Source organism: Octopus sinensis, linkage group LG20, assembly GCF_006345805.1.
Source record: "Octopus sinensis linkage group LG20, ASM634580v1, whole genome shotgun sequence".
NCBI lineage: Eukaryota > Metazoa > Mollusca > Cephalopoda > Octopoda > Octopodidae > Octopus > Octopus sinensis.
In genome coordinates, this window is record NC_043016.1 from 31206228 (window position 1) to 31228955 (window position 22728).

The window sequence follows — 22728 nt, forward strand, 5'->3', positions numbered from 1 at the left end:
CTTTATTTATATAGTTTGTATTAATTTTTTCAATAAAAAAAACAAGCACTTTCAACATTAAAAAAATGTAAATTCTTAGTGACTATGATGATATGCAATTAAAAAAAAATCGCACGAACCTTAAACGAAATATATGAACAGTGAACACCATAAAATAAGCATTACTAATATTTATTATTAATTAACTGACCATTGTCTTTTCCAGTCAAAGTAAAGTAAACCTTGTCTTGATTTCTGTACATATTATATGAATTTGTGCCTATTTTTACAGCCTATTCTGACTTCAGAAGCTTTTGTCATTAAATTGATAGCATGCTCGACTCTTTGGCTATGAGAATTGCCGTTTATGGTCCTGAACGGGCTTTAAGATCAACATTTGTAAAGTTCCGTAAAACTGGAGGGGATATTATAACTTCATTTTTCCAGTTAGTCAAAACATAATCCTGTGCTTCAAAATTTATTTTGCTTGGCAGTTTGAAATTTCTGAATATTTCACTGTACATTAGGAGAAAAGTTCTTGCTTTAATAATTCACTGAATTGCTACTTACCTAGTTTGTCTTCTTCCATCATTCAGCATAGCCAATAAAATATTATCCGGAAGGGCAAAATACGAATTAGTTTTTAACGATTTCTCCATGACTTCTTTATGATCTTGGTTCATATCCTGCTCCTTTGTGTAACTTTGGGTGAGATTTAATCCAGCTTAGAGCATAAACTTGCGTTATGATTTTAACAAGATCCATAATATTCTTTTGGGGATTTTTTTCCGAAACGTATAAGCGAAGAATTCGGTTTGCTCGAGTTAATCACCTCGCAAGATGGATTTTACCAGATGGGCTTGCTGCTAAACTGCTCAGAAACAAACCCTGTCTCATTACTGAAGCACATTTCATACAGATATTTTTGATCTGAGCTTAAAGTATCAACAATTTCTAATGGCAATACCTTCACTTTAGTTTTTACTGGAGAAAATCTGATTATCTTTAAGTTTGTTACATTTAATTTTATTGCCAATTAAGCCTTTTGATGTTCGTGATCCTGTTGTTTTTCCATCTATGGATTCAAATGCTTGTCAAAATGGAAGCTCATTTATATGTAGTAAGCATATCAACCACTGAAGTGGTTTATTTATGTAGAATTCAATTATTTTAATTAACCATCCTAAATGACCAGTGTTTACTGGAGTGCCATCACACAATGCAGCCTTTAAACTTTCTTGACTGTCAGAATAAAAAAAAGTAATCATTTTTTTTTCTGCAAATCAACGAACTGTTCCATTATCTGGTGAAACGTGATCTAAATACTCATCACCGGGCTCTTTCACAATAGCATAGTGCTCTGCACTTTCCATCCCTTTTGATGTTTTAGTTTCATCCTTTCTGCCATCAAAACCGATGCAGTCGAACTTTGTATTTTCTGTTCTCATTTTTACTCTCTTATTTGTTTCAGTCATTTGACTGCGGCCATGCTGGAGCACCGCCTTTAGTCGAGCAAATCGACACCAGGACTTATTCTCTGTAAGGCTAGTACTTATTTTGTCAGTCTCTTTTGCCGAACCGCTACGTTACAGGGACGTAAACACACCAGCTCGGTTGTCAAGCGATGTTGAGGTGGAGGGGGGACACACACAGACACTTGGCTTGACCTCACTGCCTCCATGAGGCCCAACGCACGAAGTGCTTTTTATGTACTACTGATGGGTACCAGTGAGATGGCACTGGCATCAGCCATAACTACAATTTCACTGTTCATCAGGTCTTCACAAGCACACCATATTGCCCAACGATTGAAGGGTGCTTTTAACAGGCCAGTTATGTGACATTGGCATCAGCTATGACTATGATCTTACTTGGCTTCACGTCAATGGCTCCATGAGGCCCAATACACGTAGTGCTTTTATGTGCCCTCTGGAATTCTCTTCCTCAGATAAGGAAGCATTGATAACACCAATCATCCTGATCTAGAAGTATCAGCAGAGGTCATGGAGTGCTTCACATTTCTCTAGGTCCTATACATAAAATAAATACCCCACCCCCGTCAGTACAGGATTGATGTTTCCAATTGTGTTGTTTGATGATGAAAGTAATATTGTCTAGGCAATTAAGCTTATTATAACATTGTAAAAATTAAGATATTGCATTTGGCATATCAGATTACTTTACTTTTTTCTCTTACTATGTTAAGATACTGGATGTGTAATTAAACTGTGACAGCACTGCTGGCTACCATCTCATGAGGTAAATATTTATTTTCAATGTTTTGAAATCACTTAGTGATAATGATACTGTAGTTCCACTGAGGTAATCTCATAGTATTTCAAATTTTAAGGCTGATGAAAATATGCTTAGCAATAATTCACAACTCTTAAGGATTACGATATTCACTTGTCTTATAAGCCATTCAAACAAGCAACTGTAGACCAGTTTGGATAATATAATATAAACAACCAAATTAAAAATATATAACTGTTCTATACCAAACAAAAAGATTGATATTTCTATCATTCAATAATTGTGCATTGTAGAGTAAAAGCAAATTTCTAGTAAGCCAGAAATGATCCAATTTTATTTCATGTTTGTATGTTTTCATCTCATGTTACTAATGCCAGAGAGATCAACATTACATTTTATCTACCAATTCTAGTCAAAATGATATATAAATAAAACAAAAACAAGCATATCTTAAAATCATATATTTTATTTCTTTATTTTTTTGTACATTTTTTAAAATATTTCTTGAAAATCTTTAATTTTTTTTTCCAAGTCTTTATATTAGCAAGCACTCACCATTTGGTGCATGCAACTGAACAGAACATTTTTGCAAATAAATCACAGTAAAATAAAACTAACGCTGCCAAAATCCTCAGCAAAATTATTATTTATCCTATCACAATAGGTTTAGTACCGCAAAGACAACAGTGTCATTCCATCATGTTTATCGCTGTGCTACAAAGTTGAAAAGGATTACATATGAATTACAAAATGAACTGAAGGAACTTTACTATTCTTTGACCAAAGCACAGAAGGGATAACAGTCATACTGCAAAAAAGAGCAACAGTTTACTTACTCTAATCCCTCTAAGAAATTCACTCACAATTATATAAAAAAAAATTTTTTTTTTTAATTCACAAAATTTTTAAAGAGGCAATGTATTATCTAAGTTCATAATCCATTTAATCATAAAAACAAGAGTAAGTGTTTTTGCAAACATTCACACATGCATACAGGCACAATATTTCACACTGTAGACATTCAATGGCACACCTAAATTTAGGTACAAAAAAATTTAATAAGCAACTTTTCTTTCTTCATCTCTATATCCTGCCCAAATTTAAAGTAGTTAATATCTCTAGATATAGTATTCATGTGTGTGAATATATATTAGATGGCAGAGTCTGGAAGAATGGGTAGAGTGAATAAAATAGCTTGTTATTTGGTTGCATTCCTTGACCCCATCCAGGTCAACTGACTTTCATCTTTCCTAAGTTGATTAAATACAAATCAAGTACATTGGCTGATGTAATTAACTATATCTCTGAAGCTGGTAATCCAGCTTGGCCACTGTTCAATGACAAACTATAAATATATCCATTATAAAGATTATAAAAGTCAAATGGTTTTTAAGATAATATTGGAAAAGCATACTAAAACTGAAAACTTCTGATAAATTTTTTTTTTTAAATATATATTTTCAATAACAGTTTATATTTGAAGTATTAGGCCATTATTGCTATGATTAAAAAAGCATTATAGGTTATACAGTGTAAAAAGACTTACAAGATGCCGTTTAATATATGTATCAAGTAAGGTGACAAGCTGGCAAAATCATTGCAAAATGCTTAGCAGCATTTCTACCGACTTCACATTCTGAGTTCAAAATGTCACAGGGGTTGATTTTGCCATTTTTTCATCCTTTCAGGGGTGGAGGTGGGGTGTCAATATAACCAACTTACCCCTACCCCAAAATTGCTGGCCTTGTGCCAAAATTTGAAACCAATATATGTATCAAGTAACCAATAAAGATTTTAATTTAATAAAAAGCAAACAGTTCATAGTAATCTTATGATTTAATTGACTTACAAAGACATCTATCACCATTATACTAACCAATCTGTTGAAATAGAGATATACACACAGATGACTAAACAGAATTGAAAAATTAAAAGTCAAGAGGTTGCAAGAGGTTACAGACAAATTATTCATTACTTTATTCTATGATAATTTATAAAACAGGCATTTACTGATAACGGCATGTAGATTATCCATTCTTTGCCATTCAATTTGAATAAAAAAGAAAAACTTGGCACATTTTACTAATTTTAGGCTGTAGGTGTTTGTTCCCTTCCATAAATGTATATTAAGAGAAAAACCTGGATATAAGATAATATAATAAAGCCTCAAATTTTTCTAAACCTGGAAAGTTTAAAAAAAAAGAAGAAAAGAAAACGTTCCACCCAGTTTTTTGGTTTTTACTGTACTTATAATATGTAAATTCTCTAAAGAAATTAGACTAGTTTATTTATAAATTTCAAGCGTTTCATCTTACTTGTCTGAAGGAAAAATTTGTTTTAACCCTTTAGCATTGAAACCAGCCATTTCTGGCCCAACTATTCTATCTTTTTTATGCTCAAACTGGTCAGATCTGACCTGTCACACTGACCCTACAATGTAATTCTAAAAATAACCAATCACATCATGAAATCTTGAAGATACAAGATTAATGCATGATTAACTCAAAACAACGAACAAATAAGCATTACATTCGGCAGAGAAATACGAATGCTGAAGGGTTAAACAGAAAATGTATTTTATATCACATTTATATCACAAGGAAAGAAGATGAAAATAGTCAACACTGTAAATACAAAATCCTTTTAGTTTCAAGGTTGAAATGGGACAAGGGACCTTTCTAATATGGCAGCTTTGGTCAAAGTCCTTCAATAACATTCATATTACTTCACTGTGAGACATGAGCACAGCTCTCAAAAAGGTTTCCATCATGCAGAAATAATTTTGGATCAAGTAAATGGACAAAAATTGGAGTTGTTAATATATATATATATATGTACACATATATATATGTATATGTATATATATATTTCAAAAGGCATCATGGCATGAATAAAAAGGCAGCATTTATTATACAGAACAAGTGAGGGATGATGGTGAGATCTAAAAGATTAAACTTGTTTGAAAGCAGATATCATTTAAAAGATGCAGATTAAAGACGACAACTACACCAATATTTGAATGCTGGTATTGAGCAAGCAATTTTACATTAACTTGATAGAACAGGAAAAATTCATGACCTTTCATTACAAAAAGAAAATGAAGTTTAAAGAAAATGGTTTTATTAGAAACAATTTAGCTTTATGAACTTACTAAAATTAACTTAATGTGTTTCAAAGAAGGCAATCAAGAATTGATGATACTAAAGTAGCTTTTCATCTCAAAATATATTAACTTATGTGGAAATTTTAAGATGTATTTTGCTTAAATGCTACAATGATAAATATTTCTTACAATAACAAGATTAACTTTAAGATTTATTTAAAAATATAAAAGATTAAAATTATTTTCCTAAATTTGAATAATAAAAAAAATGCCGATATCAAGCAAAACTTCCCAGAGTTGCACCCCAAATTTCTTTGGTTACTTTGTTAAATTATTGAGAATAAATAAGAATGTGAGAAATTAACTGTTCACGAACAAATTTAAAATTCATACATGAAAGTTTATTTTCTCTTATTGCAAAGTCCATAAAATTGTATTAATGTCTTAATGCATCCAATACTAAAAAAAAAAAGAAGAAAAAAAAGGAAAATATAACTCTGGATTCATTACCAAACTAACCTGAAATTATGAGAAATTCGACTTTATTAAAACTTGTTTTACATTTAAAAATGCTATTTGAGTATAAAGGAATCAATTAAAATTTTGGAAAGTTGATCACAAAATAGACTGGAAAATAAAATGGGATAAATAAATAAATAAATAAAATGTTTTCACAGATTTTTTTCTTTCCTTTTTTTTTTTTTTTAACTTTCTTGAACAACTTACTAGAAAAATTCTCTCCTGTATGAAAGATCCAAATTTGCTTAATCCTAAATCAAATCTGCCAAATCTCAGCAACGGGCCAGACAGTTGTCCCTTTTATTTGGTACAGTTTTTAAATAAACCAGTATTTACTGGCACAGTTTAGACACTGGTAATAGGGCCCTTTTAAAGTTCTTGTTCAGTTCAAGTGGAACCCCTTTTCTCTTGTTGCTATCAGCAAACGTTCCTTTAATATTTCTTCTGTAGAATACTCTGGTAATTTCAAATAATGGACACATGTATTCACAGATGGATAACTATTATCATTTCCATCTACTTTACGAACAACAGTCAACCTTGGATGCAGGTTAGCCAAGCCACCTGGTGGCAAAGAAGAACAACCGGTAGTGAACTGCAGGAATGATTTTCTTTCATCAGACGTCAGCATTAATAAGACATTAATAAATCTTTGGAATCCAGGGCTACAAAAAAAGAAAAAAAAAAAATAGCTATTGGAAGTAATTATATTTAAAACATGCAATAGTTTAAATTAAAATGTATAAAATTGGGACAGTAAAAAATTAAAAATGTGAAAAAAAAAAAAAAAACTGACCTATCTTTTGTATAGCCTAGTTTTGGCTCTGTGTAATTTAGAATATCTTCTTTTGTCCATGTTGGTGCTTGGTCACCACAAAGTAAGGATGACAACTCCATAGGGTTGAATAATAATTTTTCCATAGAGAAAACCAGATCAAATCCATCTAAAATTGAATAGTTGTTAGGTTAAAAAAAACGTGTGGATTAAATAACTGCAGAGCACCAACTAGCTCCAACAAAACAACCTATGAGAAAGATATTTGATCAAACATTTGGAAGTCAATTCTTACATATATACATTATGCTACACTCATCAATATAGTATCATACTACACTGTACCCCCTCTATGTGTAGAAGCTATTTGAGAGGCAGCCATGGCAGTTGATCTATTTTAGTATCCAGAAATTTTGACCAGATCACATTTTAGGAAGGCAAATTAGCCAAAAGTATATAAAAAAAATCAATTCCTTGATTGGCAAAATAATGTATTTTGAACTGTTTATGTAGATAAAATGGGAGAGTAATTTTTTTTATGGATATCTAGCACCACAGCCCCTCCCCTCCCATGTTCTTCCTCAGTTATAAAGATAGGATGTGTTTTGAAGGAAACTTTGCATCAATTTCCAGCAGGCTGAGAGTCAATCTCCATTCTTGGTTCAGGAGATGGACAACTGTACTAGACTAATCATAAATTATGCCATTTATATGCTTAGATAAACAACAGGTGTGCTATCTAATACAGGTTTGTCCATGTGTAGCAGCCTTGATGCATATCATAATGGAATAAAAAAACTAGGACACAAATCAATACCAATTCTATTAAAAATTATTTTTGTTTGTGGTATAGATTATGCTGTAGTTATGAAGTTCACTTCAATTGGGGTTCATTCTCTTTGTTATATATATATATATATATATATATTATATATATATTATATATATTATATTGCCAGCTTCGTCTGGCACCTGTGTCGGTAGCACATAAAATCACCCACTACACTCTTGGAGTGGTTGGCGTTAGGAAGGGCATCCAGCTGTAGAAACACTGCCAGATCTGACTGGCCTGGTGCAGCCTTTCGGCTCCCCAGGCTCCAGTTGAACCGTCCAACTCATGCTAGCATGGAAAGCGGACGTTAAACGATGATGATGATTATATATATATATATATATATATATATATATATAATTAAAGAAAATGAGACAACAAAACCAAGGCTGTGAGGAATTTAAAGGACCATTAAAAATAGTAGAGTTCGATATAACTCCTTATATTGAACTATTTCCCTCTAGTTAACTCTCTCATATTGTCTCTGATAAAGTGATATCCATAATATCCCAGAAACAGCTGTAAGATTAACTCTCTCTTTATAAATATCCTATAAATTCACACAGCCTTGGTTTTGTTGTCTCATTTTATTTAACATATACATGCACACACAAGACTCCTCACTCACATTATTATCAAACCGAGAAGTAACTATGGTTCTCCCGTAGCCCCTACATAGCCTTACTTGCCACCTTGGGTCTTCTGGATACCAATACATCTCACACATATATTTATAAAACCTAAGGTTGACCAATGTCTTGCATGTGAAATTGATAGATGGAAATTGGACAGAGACTCCTGTGTTTTGTCAATTATTATATTTACTGCTAAAACATGCCGAGATGTTGAGCAGTTCATGATTTAAAAGGTAAGGGAAACAAATAAGAGCTAGCAACAGTCAACAGAAAAATTACTTCACCAAGTCTTGCCTAATCCATGTTAGTATGGTTTAAAGAAAAAAAAAAAAACTAGAATATTTCAAATTACTTTTAAAGGCTTCCATCTGTCGCTGAATTCCTGTGTTGAAACAAAAATCAGTTACAAGGGTCACATATTCTTCAACATTATCTAATGTGACTTCCTGAAAAATAAAAAAAGGAAAAAAAATAAAACTTAAAAAGAGTCTCCAGATAAGAAATAAGCTCATGGTAAGCAGATCGAAATCTAGCTTTGATCCCAATTGTTGATGATTGATCTCAATCATGCTACTTAGTAAAGAAATTAAATAATTCAACTACAAAAATTCCAGTCTTTTTTAAAATTTAGAATGAAAAACAATAAGACACTGAATGGAAAGTAAACTGAATTTAGTTTAGTTACTTATGTTACAAGTTCAAATTCAAGATCAATAAAATTGGCATTTAGTACCAATGAAACTGATTAAAAATATAGCAGTTGGTAATTCTTAGGTATTTGAACTAAATTATGAATTAGCTTCTAATATTTTTAAAATAAATGATATTAACAGAGTAGTATTGTTTTCATGAAGCTTTGTCTGATATGTATGTTTTAAATATTTCTTTTTATAAAGCTAAAACAATATAAGTTATACATAAACAGAAATTGATCCTGATATTTCAATATTAGAGGGTTAGGACTCCTGGAAATCTAGAGAAAAGGTAATGGCGCAGGCGTTGCTGTGTGGCAAAAAGCTCACTTCTCAACCACATGATTCCAGGTTCAGCCCCACTGCGTGACACTTTGGGCAAATGTCTACTATAGCCTCGGGTCAACCAAAGCCTTGTGAGTGGATTTGGTAGAAGGAAACTGAAAGAAGCCTGTCATGTATGTATGTGTGTGTGTGTATATATATATATATATATATATATATTGTATATGTTTGTGTTTGTCCCCCCCCCTTCCCTGACAACCGATGTTGGTATGTTTATCTCCCCGTAACTTGGTTCTGCAAAAGAGATCGATAGAATAAGTACCAAGCTTACAAAGAATAAGTCCTGGGGTCAATTTGTTTGACTAAAGGTGGTGCTCCAGCATGGCTGCAGTCAAATGACTGAAACAAGTAAATGAATAGCTGAGAGACATCAGTTAAGAACGCCTTTTCTCCACAGACAATCCCGAAATATTGAAATATCAGGTAAAAGCACTAACCATTGACCTGTATTCTTTTACTGTTTTCAGTCATTTGATTGCAGCCATGCTGGAATACTGCCTTTAAGGGTATTTTAGCCAAAGAAATCGACCACAAGACTTTGTAAGCCTAGTATTTATTCTATCAGGCTCCTTTGCCAAACTGCTAAGTTATGGGGATGTAAACACACCAATGTCGGTTGTCAAGTGATGCTGGAGGGATAAGCAGACACAAATATACACATATGTATATGACGGGCTTCTTTCAGTTTCTGTCTACCAAATCAACTCTTAAGTCTTTGGTTGGCTCAGGGCTATAGAAGAAGACACTTGCCCAAGGTATCACGCAGTGGAACTAAACCCAGAACCATGAAATTGGGAAGCAAGCTTATTACCACATAGCCATGCCGGTGCCTATGCATATTAATTATTTTTTCATAACTTGGATTGTTTAGGCTTAAAAAAAAAAGTATTCAAAAACATTTATAAATTGTATTCGACATTTTAAGCATCAGTTTATGCCAGAGGAAAAATAGGCCTGATTATGGAATATTAATTATATTTTTAATCAATCATTGGGCAATGAGTGGTTTGAGCCCACTCATTGAACCTGTTTCTCCTTTCAGTCTTAAATTGGTATTTATACGGTTTTCAACTGACCTGTTCATCTCCTCCAGGGCGGAGATTAATTGAGGTATAGCCATAAACTCTGGATGAAGGATTGAATTGGAACGTCAAGCTGGCAAAAAAAAAAAAAAAAAAGTTAGAGAGGAAGAAAAAAATTGAGCAAACATCAAATCAAATGTTTTAAAATAGTGGTAGAAATACTGACCTCTATACATTATTTTTAGTAGCTATGTCCTGATATAAGTTTGTCAACAAATTCTTATTTCTATTATTATTATTATCAATGTAGCAATCCTCAAAGAAAACGGCATTTAGGCTTCTAATTATCTAATTTCAACATGCTAATTCATGAATATGTTGTGCCAGTGTATAACATGAAAGATCCAAATGAAATGAAATGCAGCTGACTAATGAAAAAGTATTTACCACCATTTTTAATTAGGCTTATTTTTTTTATAGGAAAAACTCAACCAACATTAATTCAACAACAACAACCAATCCTTGCTACTTTAGGCACAAGGCCTGAAATTTTGGGGTGGGATCTAGTTGATTTCATTGATTCCAGTGCTCAACTTTATTTGATTGACAAGAGTGAAAGGCAAAAATCAACCTTGGCAAATAATAATAATAAATCGTGTTAACTGGAACGGCTCATGTACTGAGAAGAGTATTATTGCTGTGAAAACAACATCCATTCATGAATTTATTTACTTATTAATATTTTAAATACATATTTTACCTGTGAATTTACGTGTGTAATTTGGGAATGCATACAAGCTTCTCTGCCCCAGGTGTATGGAAAACACTTGACAAGAAACGGAAGAAAATTTGAAGAAAGGAAAAAAAATAATAAGTGATAATAATTACCCAAGATCTTCTAGGCGAACACCATTTTCTGAATCTGGAGAAGGGGGAGGAATTCTGAGGTCCTGCATGAGTAAATTTTTCTGACCTTTTGATATTGGTTTCTTTAATATATTTTGTTTGCGGGTACTCAATTCCTTCAGTTGGCTGAGAAAATATGCACGGTGGGGATCAACAAGAGCAAAATCTTCTTCTTTTAAGATACCAGCATACCAAGGTGGCCCAGTATTTTGATATGTTTTAGGTGGATCAAGAATAAGTTCTTTATCAACATATTCACTACTTGAAATTAGATCTTCATTTGTCCAAAATGACTCACAAGGGCTACTATTACGCTGTGAAGGCATGTATGAACAGTGTTTACTGGTCTGTCTAACTGATCCACCATAACACATCATTTTTAAAAATGGCTTAGACAATGGTAAATCAATTAGTCGATTATCTTGAATACATTTTGCAAGGAGTGTTCCAAGAAAATAGAACAGAGATTCTATTCTCTCTAAATCTGAACTGTCTTGTGGAATTGGTGCAGGAAAAAGTCCACCAGCACGCTGTACATAATATCCAGGAGCTTTCACACCATGACCAATATCAACCTAAAAAAATATTAATAAAAGAATATTTACATAGTCTTAAAAAAAGGTTTACATAGATTTAAAAAAAGTTGAATATATGAAAGTAATGGATATTAAAAGCATGACACATTAGCATTTTTCTGAATTCTCTTTTTTTTCCCCAACTAAGTGTAAAAGATTTCGTATTTAATCATATATTAATTAGAAAAATAAAAATTTATTCACCTCACGTTCAGTAGTGTCAACAATATCATCATCACACAACCAAAGCCCAAGAGATTTCCTTTGCAATTCTGCAGCAATAAGAGCATAGAATTCAAGTGTAGGTCCAAGTCCTGTGCCTTCCTCCCCAATGAATTCAATCTGCAAAAGTGCAAGCATTGTATAAAGATAATGCATATCATAAAAATCAAACAATAAGAGATGTAACTAAGTAGATAAGGTAATCAGCCTACAAGAAAGTTTTGACAGTTCATAGTCTATGACTAGCAGTGTGTAACCAAGATCTCAATAGCTCACTACAATAGTTTAAGAAGTGACGTTAGTTTTCATCCAGTGCAAATAATAAACTGAGATTAGAAAAATCCAAAACTAACAACTTACTTCTAAAATGGATTTTCTGCGAGAATGGAAACGCATAACCTGAAGGGCCCATTCTAGTAACTGGTCTCCACGAGGAACCTTGACTCTCTCATGCTTTAGTCGACCTATTCGGTATTCATGTGTATCATCCCTTCTTGGTGTTGGCCCTCTATTTCTTTCAAGAACAGCATCTCTCTTATTTTGTAACCATACAATAGCTCTGAAGTACATAAAAAGGAAAATTCAGAAATTTGATGCACAGACTCATTAATGAATGAAATAAACATAGCTCATAGCAGAAAAAAAAAAAATGGGGGAGTGTAATAGAAGTTTACATAACTCCAGAGTTTTCATATTCTTGCAGTAATTCTTACCTTGACGTTCCAAAAGCTGTGCAGCTGAAATACAGTTGCTTGGTTTCAAATGGGAAGAGCATGGGGCACCATTTTGTTAGCTGTTCACACCAATCAGGTAATGCATTGCTAGCTAACACTAGTGGGTCCTTAGAGCAAAAAAAAAAAAAAAAAGATCAAATATTAGATAATATTAAGCAATCCCCACCTGCCTTAAAACTTTTATAAATATTTTCATAAGATAAATATTGTCTTTAATATATATTTAAATGTTTACTGCTTTCACAAAATGGAAATAAAGCTAATTCAAATAGTTTCCAGCAGTAATTGTAAAAGATTACTATTGCATAATAATTTTGATTTATTACAGGTTTTAATATGCAAAAAAAAAAAAAAAAAAAAATTCTTATCAAGACATAAGCAAAACTAAGCAAGACTATTACAATGAAGTAAAGAGAGAATGTTATATTTTAAAACAAATATAGTGACAGTTATAAGTATTAAACTCAATTATCAACCATATTAATACAAAATACATGTATTTTGAGAATAGAAATCAGCATAAAAAGGAAAAACAAATTAAAAATATAATAGAAACTTACCTGTATTTGTTGTCCCACTTTATTAGTGAGCTTCTTAGAAATAAAGTCTTCTGGATGGACGTCAACCTTAGAAATATGGTCTGAAAAAAAAAAATCATTATATAATTAGCATTCTTTTTTTAAGTTCAACTTACAGTTATAATTGTATTCTTCAAGAAGTTAATGAGGTAAAACAATAATATCAAATCAATCTTATTGTTTAAGGTCCCATAATGGCAATGACTAATAGCAAGTCAAAGTATTATTAATGTAATATATGGTATGATTAATTATAAACAGGATAAGTTTTAGCTATTTCTCTGCTGGCTGAAAAAACGACGAACAACCTTAATCGATTTTCAAACCTTATTGGGTTCTCGTCAAAGGCGCCCACCTCATTCTTACAGTCTCTAGAGAAACAAGCAGCCAAACTATTTATATACTCAACAAATGCAACAGTTACTCTATGTATGAGTATTTGCATAACGAAAGTGTTTAACACTATAAATACCAGCGGCCTGTCAACAAGGATCTTAGCTCACACAGTATCAAGGTATGATATAATATACATGTAACATATGGTATAATTATAAACTAATTTTTACTATTAAGCCCGAGCAAGTGCAGATATCAAGCTTGATTAAAAATTTTTTTTGTTATTTTGTAAATGAACTTGAAATAATTATTAGTTCTCAAAATTATATTGGAGTTTAAGAAAATAAAATTACCTGTGATATTACAATTTGATGTCCCATCAATAAATATTGCATGGCACAATTGTAATAACCTAAGAACATGATCCACAGTACATGCAGTTGGATCATTATTAGACGGAGATTCCCATTCGCTGAGAAGTCGTGTTGACATTGGGAAATTTTCATTCAATGATGTTATACTGGATTGGCAATCCTAAAAAGAAATATTAAAAATACACCCAATGTTTTATTTATTTACAGTAATATATATATATATCTATCATTTAGCATCCATCGTCCATGCTGGCTGGATGCCCTCCCTAACTCCAACCATTCCAAGAGTATAATGGGTGCTTTTTACATGCCACTGGTATGGGTGCCAGTTACATGGACCACCATTGGCCATAACTATGATTTCACTTGGCTTGACAGGTCTTTCTCAAGCACAGCATATTGCCAAAGGTCTCAGTCACTTATTGCCTCCATGAGGCCCAAAATTTGAAGGGTGCTTTACATGACACTGGCATCGGCCATATATACACATACATGTATAGAAGATGGATGTTAAATGATGCTGATATATATATTTATAAGAGATGGCACAAGTGTTCACAAAACAGTTTGGAGGATAGGGAATAAATGCATAAAACGTAGCATTTTGGATACAGTAAAATACATTAATGTTTAATGGAGGCATTAAAATTAAGTTGGAAGAACATTGTCAACTTCCAAGAAAGACATGATGAGAAAATTGACTGTGGCTATTCTATATTGGAAAGATGATGTCTGCATCAAGTTAGTGGTGGAGAGCATTATGGTAGATATGTCAAAAGTTTTGGGATGCTTTTATAAAGAAAATGAAATTAGTTTGCAGACTCAGAAAATGCCCATGAAAGCAATGGTAGCTTAAAATATTAAATTCAAACCAAATTTTGCATTGCAAAAGTTAAAAAAGCAACTTACAGTTGATAAATCTGATTTGGATTCACCTTCTTTCAATTCTCTGTATGTTATTCTGGAAAAAGCAAATGCATTTATCATTTCTATAAACATCTATAATCTTGACTATCTAAGTAATTGAGTAAGTAATCTATACGAACTGATTATTTTCAAATATTCTAGCAGCAAGATATATTTTTAAAATATCAAGTGTCCAAAGATGTCTTTAATACCAATATAAATGAATAGTTACCAATAAATATTACAATGTCTTTGATATTAAAAAGTAAAGACAAGGACTGTAGTTTTAAGGACTGAAAACTTCAACACTGATCAATATTTTGTTATATTTTTACAAGTGAAAAATTAAGAAAAGAAAATTTTAAAAAAATCTTGATAAAATAAAATTCTGTAATCATACATGTAAGTTGGTTCCCATATTCTTTTCAATCTTTCACTTCGTCCATTACTTCCACCTTGCACTCGCAATTGCTGGACATATTTAAAGATGCATGCATTTTCTTCACCCATATAAATTTCTATCTCATCCATCTATAAAAAAAAAAATTTTTTTAGCAAAAAAGTAATATTTAGACCAAGTTTGAAAAAAATACTTTTGAAATGAAGTTTCTGCTAAAATTTATTTTCACGCGTAAGCTATTTTACTGACCGTCAATTGGAATTATTACCATTTTCTAAGTATTATGCATTTGAAGGCGTTTTTCATAAGGATAGAAAAACGTCAAAAGAATTATGAAAAATGTATTAAGAAAAGTTGCATACCCCTGTAGTGGCTGGTGCTTTTAGAAAGAGAGCAAGACGTGGCTGAGGGACTTGATTGCTTAATTCAAGTATTGAGCTATCTTCAGAACCTAATTAAAAATAATGAATATCAATCACAAGCAGCATTTTTGATTGGTCATAAATTTTCATGGCAGGTAAATATATAAATCAATAGAAAATATAATTTTGTAAGGAAGTGTACAAACATAAGATACCTCATGTCAGCACTTTTTATTCTGGCAAGAGGTTTCTAGTTATCAAGGTGTTATAAATTTTTTGCTATCATGAGTCACCTCATAGTTAGAGAATAAGGGTAAATTAATTGTTATATTTAATTCAGTATATTGCACAAAACAAGGTGGCAAGCAGGTAGACTCATTAGCATGCTGGGCAAAATGCGAAACTGCATTTTGTCCGTTTTTGTCCAAATTCTGCCACGGTCAACCTTGCCTTTTATCCTTTCAGGGTCAGCACCAGTTGAACACTAAGGTTGATGTAATTGACTTACCCACTCCCACCGAAATTGCTGGCCTTGAGCCAAAATTTAAAATACTGTATGAAACAATTCCATAAATATTGATTTCAAGTTTTGGCAGAAGGTCAGCATTTTGGGGGGAGGAGTAAGTTGATTACATTAACTCAAGTGCTCAACAGTATTTATTTTATCAAGCCTGAAAGGATGAAAGGCAAAGTTGGCCTCCATATTAAAATATTTGGCTAGATATTTATACTATATATATATATATATATATGTATGTATAAATACATATTAGAGTATGAAGGATATTCTGCTTTATGTAAATGTTTTAACTTATTTTTTTCAGAACCAAAGCAATACAAGTCAGTTTGTACTTCATCTTGTATTTCAATATTTTGCAGTCTTCAGAAATTCTTTGGAGAAAATGTTTTTTTGAACAGACACTTCTGTTTTGTAGTGGGTGAATACACAGATTACAGAACAGAGAAGCTTTCCTGAAGAAAGGGCCCTAACCATGAAAAACTGAATTACAAAGTAAAGGTACAAAGTATTGACATGTAGCTATGGCTTTATAATTATTAATAATTATGAAGCTAAAACAATGCAAATTATAAGAAATAATACAACATACACCTACCTACAAACATACACACACACACATATATATATATATATATACATAACCATATACTTGTTGAACAAATCGACCCCCCCCCCCGTACAAAGTTTTTAAGCTAGGTATTTATTTTATCAGTCTCTTTAGCCACACTTATATAATTTTGAAAGTGTGTGTGTAACACACATACACGAGACAATTTCTACAGCTAGATGCCCTACCTATCTTCACTCCCTCACCTGCTTCCCTTAGAAATGAACCACATTGTTTGTATGAACTTGATGCTCATTAGCAACCATCACATGATGTCAAGATATGGGCACACACAAACATGCTTATACATACGTTCACCACACACACACACAGACAATGAACTTTGCTTCCATCTATCAAATCCAATCTGGTTGAACAAAGGCTATATAAGACACTTACCCAAGGTACTGCACAGTGAGACTAAACCAAACACCACACCTGCACCTATACATAGGCATTAAACCTTATGTATGTGTCTTCTTTTATAGTTTTAGGCCAACAAAAACCTGAAGAGAGGATTTGGTAAATAGAAACTGAAAGAAGCCCAGTGTAGGTTTCCTACCATTGTTTGATGACTATAGCTTAGTTACTTGGCAAAATAGACCAAAAGAATAAATACCTAGCATAAAAAAATAAGTATTGGTCAACTAAAACCCTTCAAGGTGCTCCAGCATGACTAAAACAAGTAAAAAGATTCACATACATACACATACCTAGACACACATATATCAGAAATCGATGATATATTTAGAGTTTGTTCTTGTAAAATATTTGCCTGTAAAGTTATTTTCACAATTTGTGATTAGAACAATTTTATTTAACAGTACATACCAGGTGCAGGTATTTCAAAATCTTGTGTTTGATTTACATTAGTACGACCAGGACGTGGATCAAAGGCTGGTATAAGAGCTGAAAATTGCCGTTTCAAGACAAATTCATCATCCCACATTCTTCGTTTTTCACCTCTACATTCAATATCATCTTCTTCCTGTAAAAATAAACAGAATTAAATCAGTAAAAATCAAAATACATTCAGTTGTTTCATAAATTACATTTAGCTCAGAAAGGGATAAAGTACGAGATGACTTATATGAGAAATCTGTTAAGTACAGTAATGCTTTGATATACAAGTTAATTTGTTCCTGGAGACCACTTGTCAAGCAAAAACTTGTAAAGCAGAGCAATAATTTCCCAAAGTACAATGTTATAAATCATAATTTATTCCCAGAAAAATATTTTCCCTATAAAATTTATAATACTTGTAAATATATGGGAATAAAGCAACAGTAGAATGTAAAGAATATTTTATGTAAAGTAAAAAGAATGTCAAAGAACATTTATGATAAAAATTATTATTATTATAATCATTTTCTGAATCACTTGCATTCAAACTAGACTCACGCACACCATTACTTGTACATGATTGCAGATTCACAAGCATTCATAGACAGACATGTAGATTTCTTTTTTAAAAAAACAAGTCTAGAGTTGTTTGCTTAGAAGAAGCTTTTTTTGGCTTTCTATAAATTTCATGAACACACAGAAGCATTTGTTATGGTAGTAGAAACTTTTGTACTTCGTTCAAAATTTGGATCTTGTGCTTGAAAAATAAAACCCGTAAACCTGGGGTCTTGTAAAGTGAGGTATTACTGTATTTAGTAAATTGAAGAGAAACTGAAAGCTTACTCTTTTACTTGTTTCAGTCATTTGACTGTGGCCATGCTGGAGCACCACCTTTAGTCGATCGAGCAAATCGACCCCAGGTCTTCTTTGAAAGCCTAGTACTTATTCTATCAGTCTCTTTTGCCGAACCGCTATGTTACAGGGATGTAAACACACCAGCATCAGTTGTCAAGCGATGTTGGGGAGACAAACATATATATATATATACACATATGTGATGGGCTTCTTTCAGTTTCCGTCTACCAAATCCACTCGCAAGGCTTTGGCCAGCACGAGGCTATAGTAAAAGACACTTGCTCAAGGTGCCACGCAGTAGGACTGAACCCAGAACCATGTAGTTTGTAAGCAAGCTACTTACCACACAGCCACTCCTATGCCTATACAAAATATGTCGTATGATTATTAAAGTGTTTTATGCCACTTGTCTAATAATTGTCAGTATCATGTCAAAATCTGGCTATTTTCAAGTAACTTTTATTTCATTCAGTTGAAAAGCAGCTTATTAATAAAAACCATTTATTTATTCAGCTATATACCTCACATACAAAATGTGATTGATCTCGGTGGATAGTTAAAAAGAACTCAATATGCAGGCTCTAATAAGCATGAATGTAGCTACTCACCATCACAACATCATCAAAATCATCATCTTCATTTTCATCGTCATTTTCATCACCATCATTTTCTATATCAGGCATCAATTCATCATCAAGATCTGCTAACAAGGCATTTGCTTGGCAGCTTTCCAAAAATTCATTATCACTTTCACTTGAAGTTGACGGTAAACTGCGAGTAAGTGCCTGGCTTAAAGTCATGTTGGTCATTGTTTGAGCTGTTGTCAAAGTGCTAGATGTAGTGGATGGCGTACTAGTTAGGTTAGGAAAGCTTTGAGCACTTAGTAGGTTACCTAAAGCAAAAAAAAAAAAAAAAAGAATAAACAGTATAAATGAAATGTTAGAACTACATTAAAAACACTTGCTATTAGGAGAATTGAATATTAAATATCTTACACTTGATTGTATACAAATCTGAATAGTATCTGACGAGTAAGCCACTACAAGCAGGGATTTCAGTTATCGGTCAAATGATTGAAAAAAACTTATATAAAAACTCACGAGAAACAGCAGTAATAAATGCCAAATCAGTAACAAAAAAAAAAACAAAAAACATCCATATTCCTATTTAAAAATAAAGCTCAAATATTTTAAAATCTACTAATGATAACATTTTCTTGAAATTTTATATTTTCTGAGTTATGCCAATCTGCACTTGTAGATTCAAAAGCATTTGCTTTAATATATAACTTTTTATAAATGATAAATGAATTTCATTTTCAACAATTATGAAACCTAAATAAACTGAAAAATACAAATAATGGGTACTTACTAGGTGTGTTGGCAAAAGCAGCTAGTCGGACTAAACCACCATTGTTGGCTGTGGAACTAGCCATGTTACTGGTTTCATTTGTAAGATTTCTTCTTACAACAACAGCAAAAGATTCCATAGAGTTAGCACCAGGTTCCAAAGAAGTGGGAAGATTTGGAACACTTACACTCATAGGATTAGTTGGCGAGCTACGAGAATTTTGTGTTTCATGTAACTTCCTTGCCTCAGTTCGAAAGAGTCGCTTTTGCTCTCTCATTGGAACTATGTTGTGGCTTCCATCAATTCCAACTTCTGTACCTTATATAAAATATTTCAAATTTAAAAAAAGAAAAAAAAACATCACTGATGAAGCATCCAAGATTCAACCAACAGCTGATAATCATTTTCAATTTAGAAGTGCATAAGCTTAAAAGAAAAAAAGTCATGAGAATAGTTTAATGTAATCTATAAAACTGTAAAAAAACATTTTCCCCCAAGAAATCAATTAAACATTTAATTTTTGCTTCATGTAATCTGTAATAGATTTGTGGGTGGAATTCTGCTTTAAGTACACCATTAAAACCCCTCATAACTTTTTTTTACATATTTTAGAATTTTCAGAAAATTTTTGTAAATTTGTATTCTACAAAGGAATTCACATGACTGAAATAAAAATTTTTTGATTTTTCAATTTTTTTTTGCTTTACATCAGTTTAAAGTATGGACAGTTTGAATCTTTGGGTTAAATCCCAGCAATAGATCATTAAATGTGTTTATGGGGAGAAAGTTTGAAAAACATCAATGTGGCAGACCAACAAACAAATGAAAAGGGTATCAGATGGTCATGAGATGTGCTAAAAATAACTGCTAAATAGTCCTTAAATCAGGTACCAAAAATCTTTTGGGGAAGGTGGGGGTTGCATAATCATATGAATTCTTATCTAAAACACAAATTTGCCAAAATTTTCTGAAAATTACCCAGATTTTTTTTTTTTAATTATGAAGTGTTCCATGGCATACTTGAATCAGAATTCCACCGATTTGTATAAATCCATAAAATGTTGAAGATAAAAGTGAAAAATGCAACAGAAAATTAAAGCAGCTTACCCCTACGTTTTTCAACTTTAGATGTTGCTAACCCAACTACATTATCACCACCACCTGTAGCGCCTTCAAGATAATCTGAAGGACATGGCTCCCAACGAACAACAGGAGTAGATTCTTGTGCATTGTTGCCATTTGCTGAACCTTCTTCACTAGGATCAACTGTAACCATGACAATAGCATCATTGCTTGCCAAATTCACAACACTATCAGCTAACTGTTGTGCAGCCTTTAAAGAAAAAAAAGCAAAGTATATACAAACAATTCTGTATGAAGAGAAATTTGTACATGAGTAAGCACAATAAGTCTCTTTATTAAAATTTAAAATTACAAGTTTAATATTTTATGTGAATCAAATTTTCCCCCTTTTATATAAACTGAATACTAAAGGTGGAAAAAACATTTCAATTCTTAATTTGAAAGAAAAAACAGAATTTTTTTTTTTCAAATAAAAGTTTGCTTGTTGCATTACTGGAGACAAAAAAGTTGCATTAGATTGCCACATTCTTGGTGAAACATTTGTCAATTCTTCTTCAATAATAAGTATGCTTTTTTTATTGCCAGAATAGAAAGATAAAAATCAAAATAAGTATCAGCCACCTCAAACAATTACATTGCTTTAGGTTGCTGCTACCTGCAACATACTTCAAATATATTGATGAACAATGCTTTGCAATCAATGACCAGTTTAATTACAATTTTATCTAAGGACAAGTTGAAAATAGTTACAAAACCAAACAGAAATAACAGACAGTAATATCAATACATGCAAAAGTGGTCTCATATTTTAAACGTTTGATATTATTCTAAAATGTAACATTTTGCTAATATTACAATGTATTATTACAGAATACTTTTATATTACAGGATATCAAACTTTAAAATTTTGAACCATTTAAATGTGATGATAACAGTTATTTTTATTTTGATTACAAAGTTTCAATGAATAGAACAAAATTGTTAAATATCTTTGCTACCTGCTGCACAAGCAAACAAGCTTTATTTTTCCCTATCCATCATAGCAGTAGTCAATCAAGTTGCTAATAACTTGTAGATAAGTGAAAGTAAGATATTCAAGTACATCAGCTTCAATTGTAATTAGTGTTCAAACTATGATATTATGGAGGCTTAATGGTTAGGGTATTGAACATATGATCATAAGATTGTGGTTTCTTGAGCAAGACACTTTATTTCACTTTGCTCCAGTCCATTCAGCTGGTAAAAATGAGTAATCCTGTTACAGACTGGCAACCTGTCCATAGAGGAATATATACACCAGAGAAAGCAGTCCCATTCTCCTTATGGAGTAATGTGGACTAACCTATGACCATATGAATTGTAAGACTCAACCCTCTTGCTGATTGATTGGCCCAAGTGATACAAGCTGAAAGGACTTTGATTGAGGCCAACCCATTGGCCTGATGAAATAAACGTTTTGAAGTGTAATAGCTTATCAGGGATCGTCTGTCAGTCGATATAATATGGAACTATGTAGTATAAATAGTTTTACTAAAATTAGGCACTTTATTCTTTGTTTTCTGCAAGCACCCATCAATTTCAATCTCAACAGCAAAAAAAAAAAAAAAGTCTTTTTTGGCTACACATACCAAAACGCTGTTTCAAAAGGGTTAATATGGCCCTAAATTGAATGTAATAGAAACCAACCAAGACAATTTAGCTGCTACATTTAAAACACTGAAAACCTATTAAGGCACTTGCACTAACTAGTATTTATAAATGATGAAGAAGAGCATCTACGGCAAATGATCTCATTCCATTAATTTTCTAGTAAACAGGTTTAACAACAAATCAATGTTCATCAAAAACATCCAATTACAAATTTCAATGCACATTACATATGAAAGAGCTTGCATAATTGTAAGTAAATTTCATTTGAAAAA

At 32.2% G+C, this 22728-nt stretch overlaps 1 protein-coding gene across 6 annotated transcripts in view; it reads right to left on the reverse strand.

The window, feature by feature from the left end:
* Nucleotides 1-2680: 2680 nt before the first annotated feature.
* Nucleotides 2681-22728, reverse strand: part of LOC115222556 (E3 ubiquitin-protein ligase HECTD1) — an 83915-nt gene continuing 63867 nt past the window's right edge. For all 6 annotated transcript variants that reach the window (XM_029792827.2, XM_029792825.2, XM_036511541.1 and 3 more), the window contains 17 exons: nt 20831-21056; nt 19745-20041; nt 18982-19265; nt 17507-17663; nt 15549-15637; nt 15187-15317; nt 14790-14841; nt 13860-14040; nt 13153-13232; nt 12572-12699; nt 12219-12417; nt 11841-11978; nt 11044-11636; nt 10210-10288; nt 8449-8542; nt 6651-6798; nt 2681-6519 (listed from right to left, as the gene is read on the reverse strand). In XM_029792827.2, the coding sequence (XP_029648687.1) occupies nt 6237-6519; nt 6651-6798; nt 8449-8542; nt 10210-10288; nt 11044-11636; nt 11841-11978; nt 12219-12417; nt 12572-12699; nt 13153-13232; nt 13860-14040; nt 14790-14841; nt 15187-15317; nt 15549-15637; nt 17507-17663; nt 18982-19265; nt 19745-20041; nt 20831-21056 (3159 nt within the window). In that variant the 3' untranslated portion in view covers nt 2681-6236. The remainder of the gene's footprint in view (nt 6520-6650; nt 6799-8448; nt 8543-10209; nt 10289-11043; nt 11637-11840; nt 11979-12218; nt 12418-12571; nt 12700-13152; nt 13233-13859; nt 14041-14789; nt 14842-15186; nt 15318-15548; nt 15638-17506; nt 17664-18981; nt 19266-19744; nt 20042-20830; nt 21057-22728) is intronic.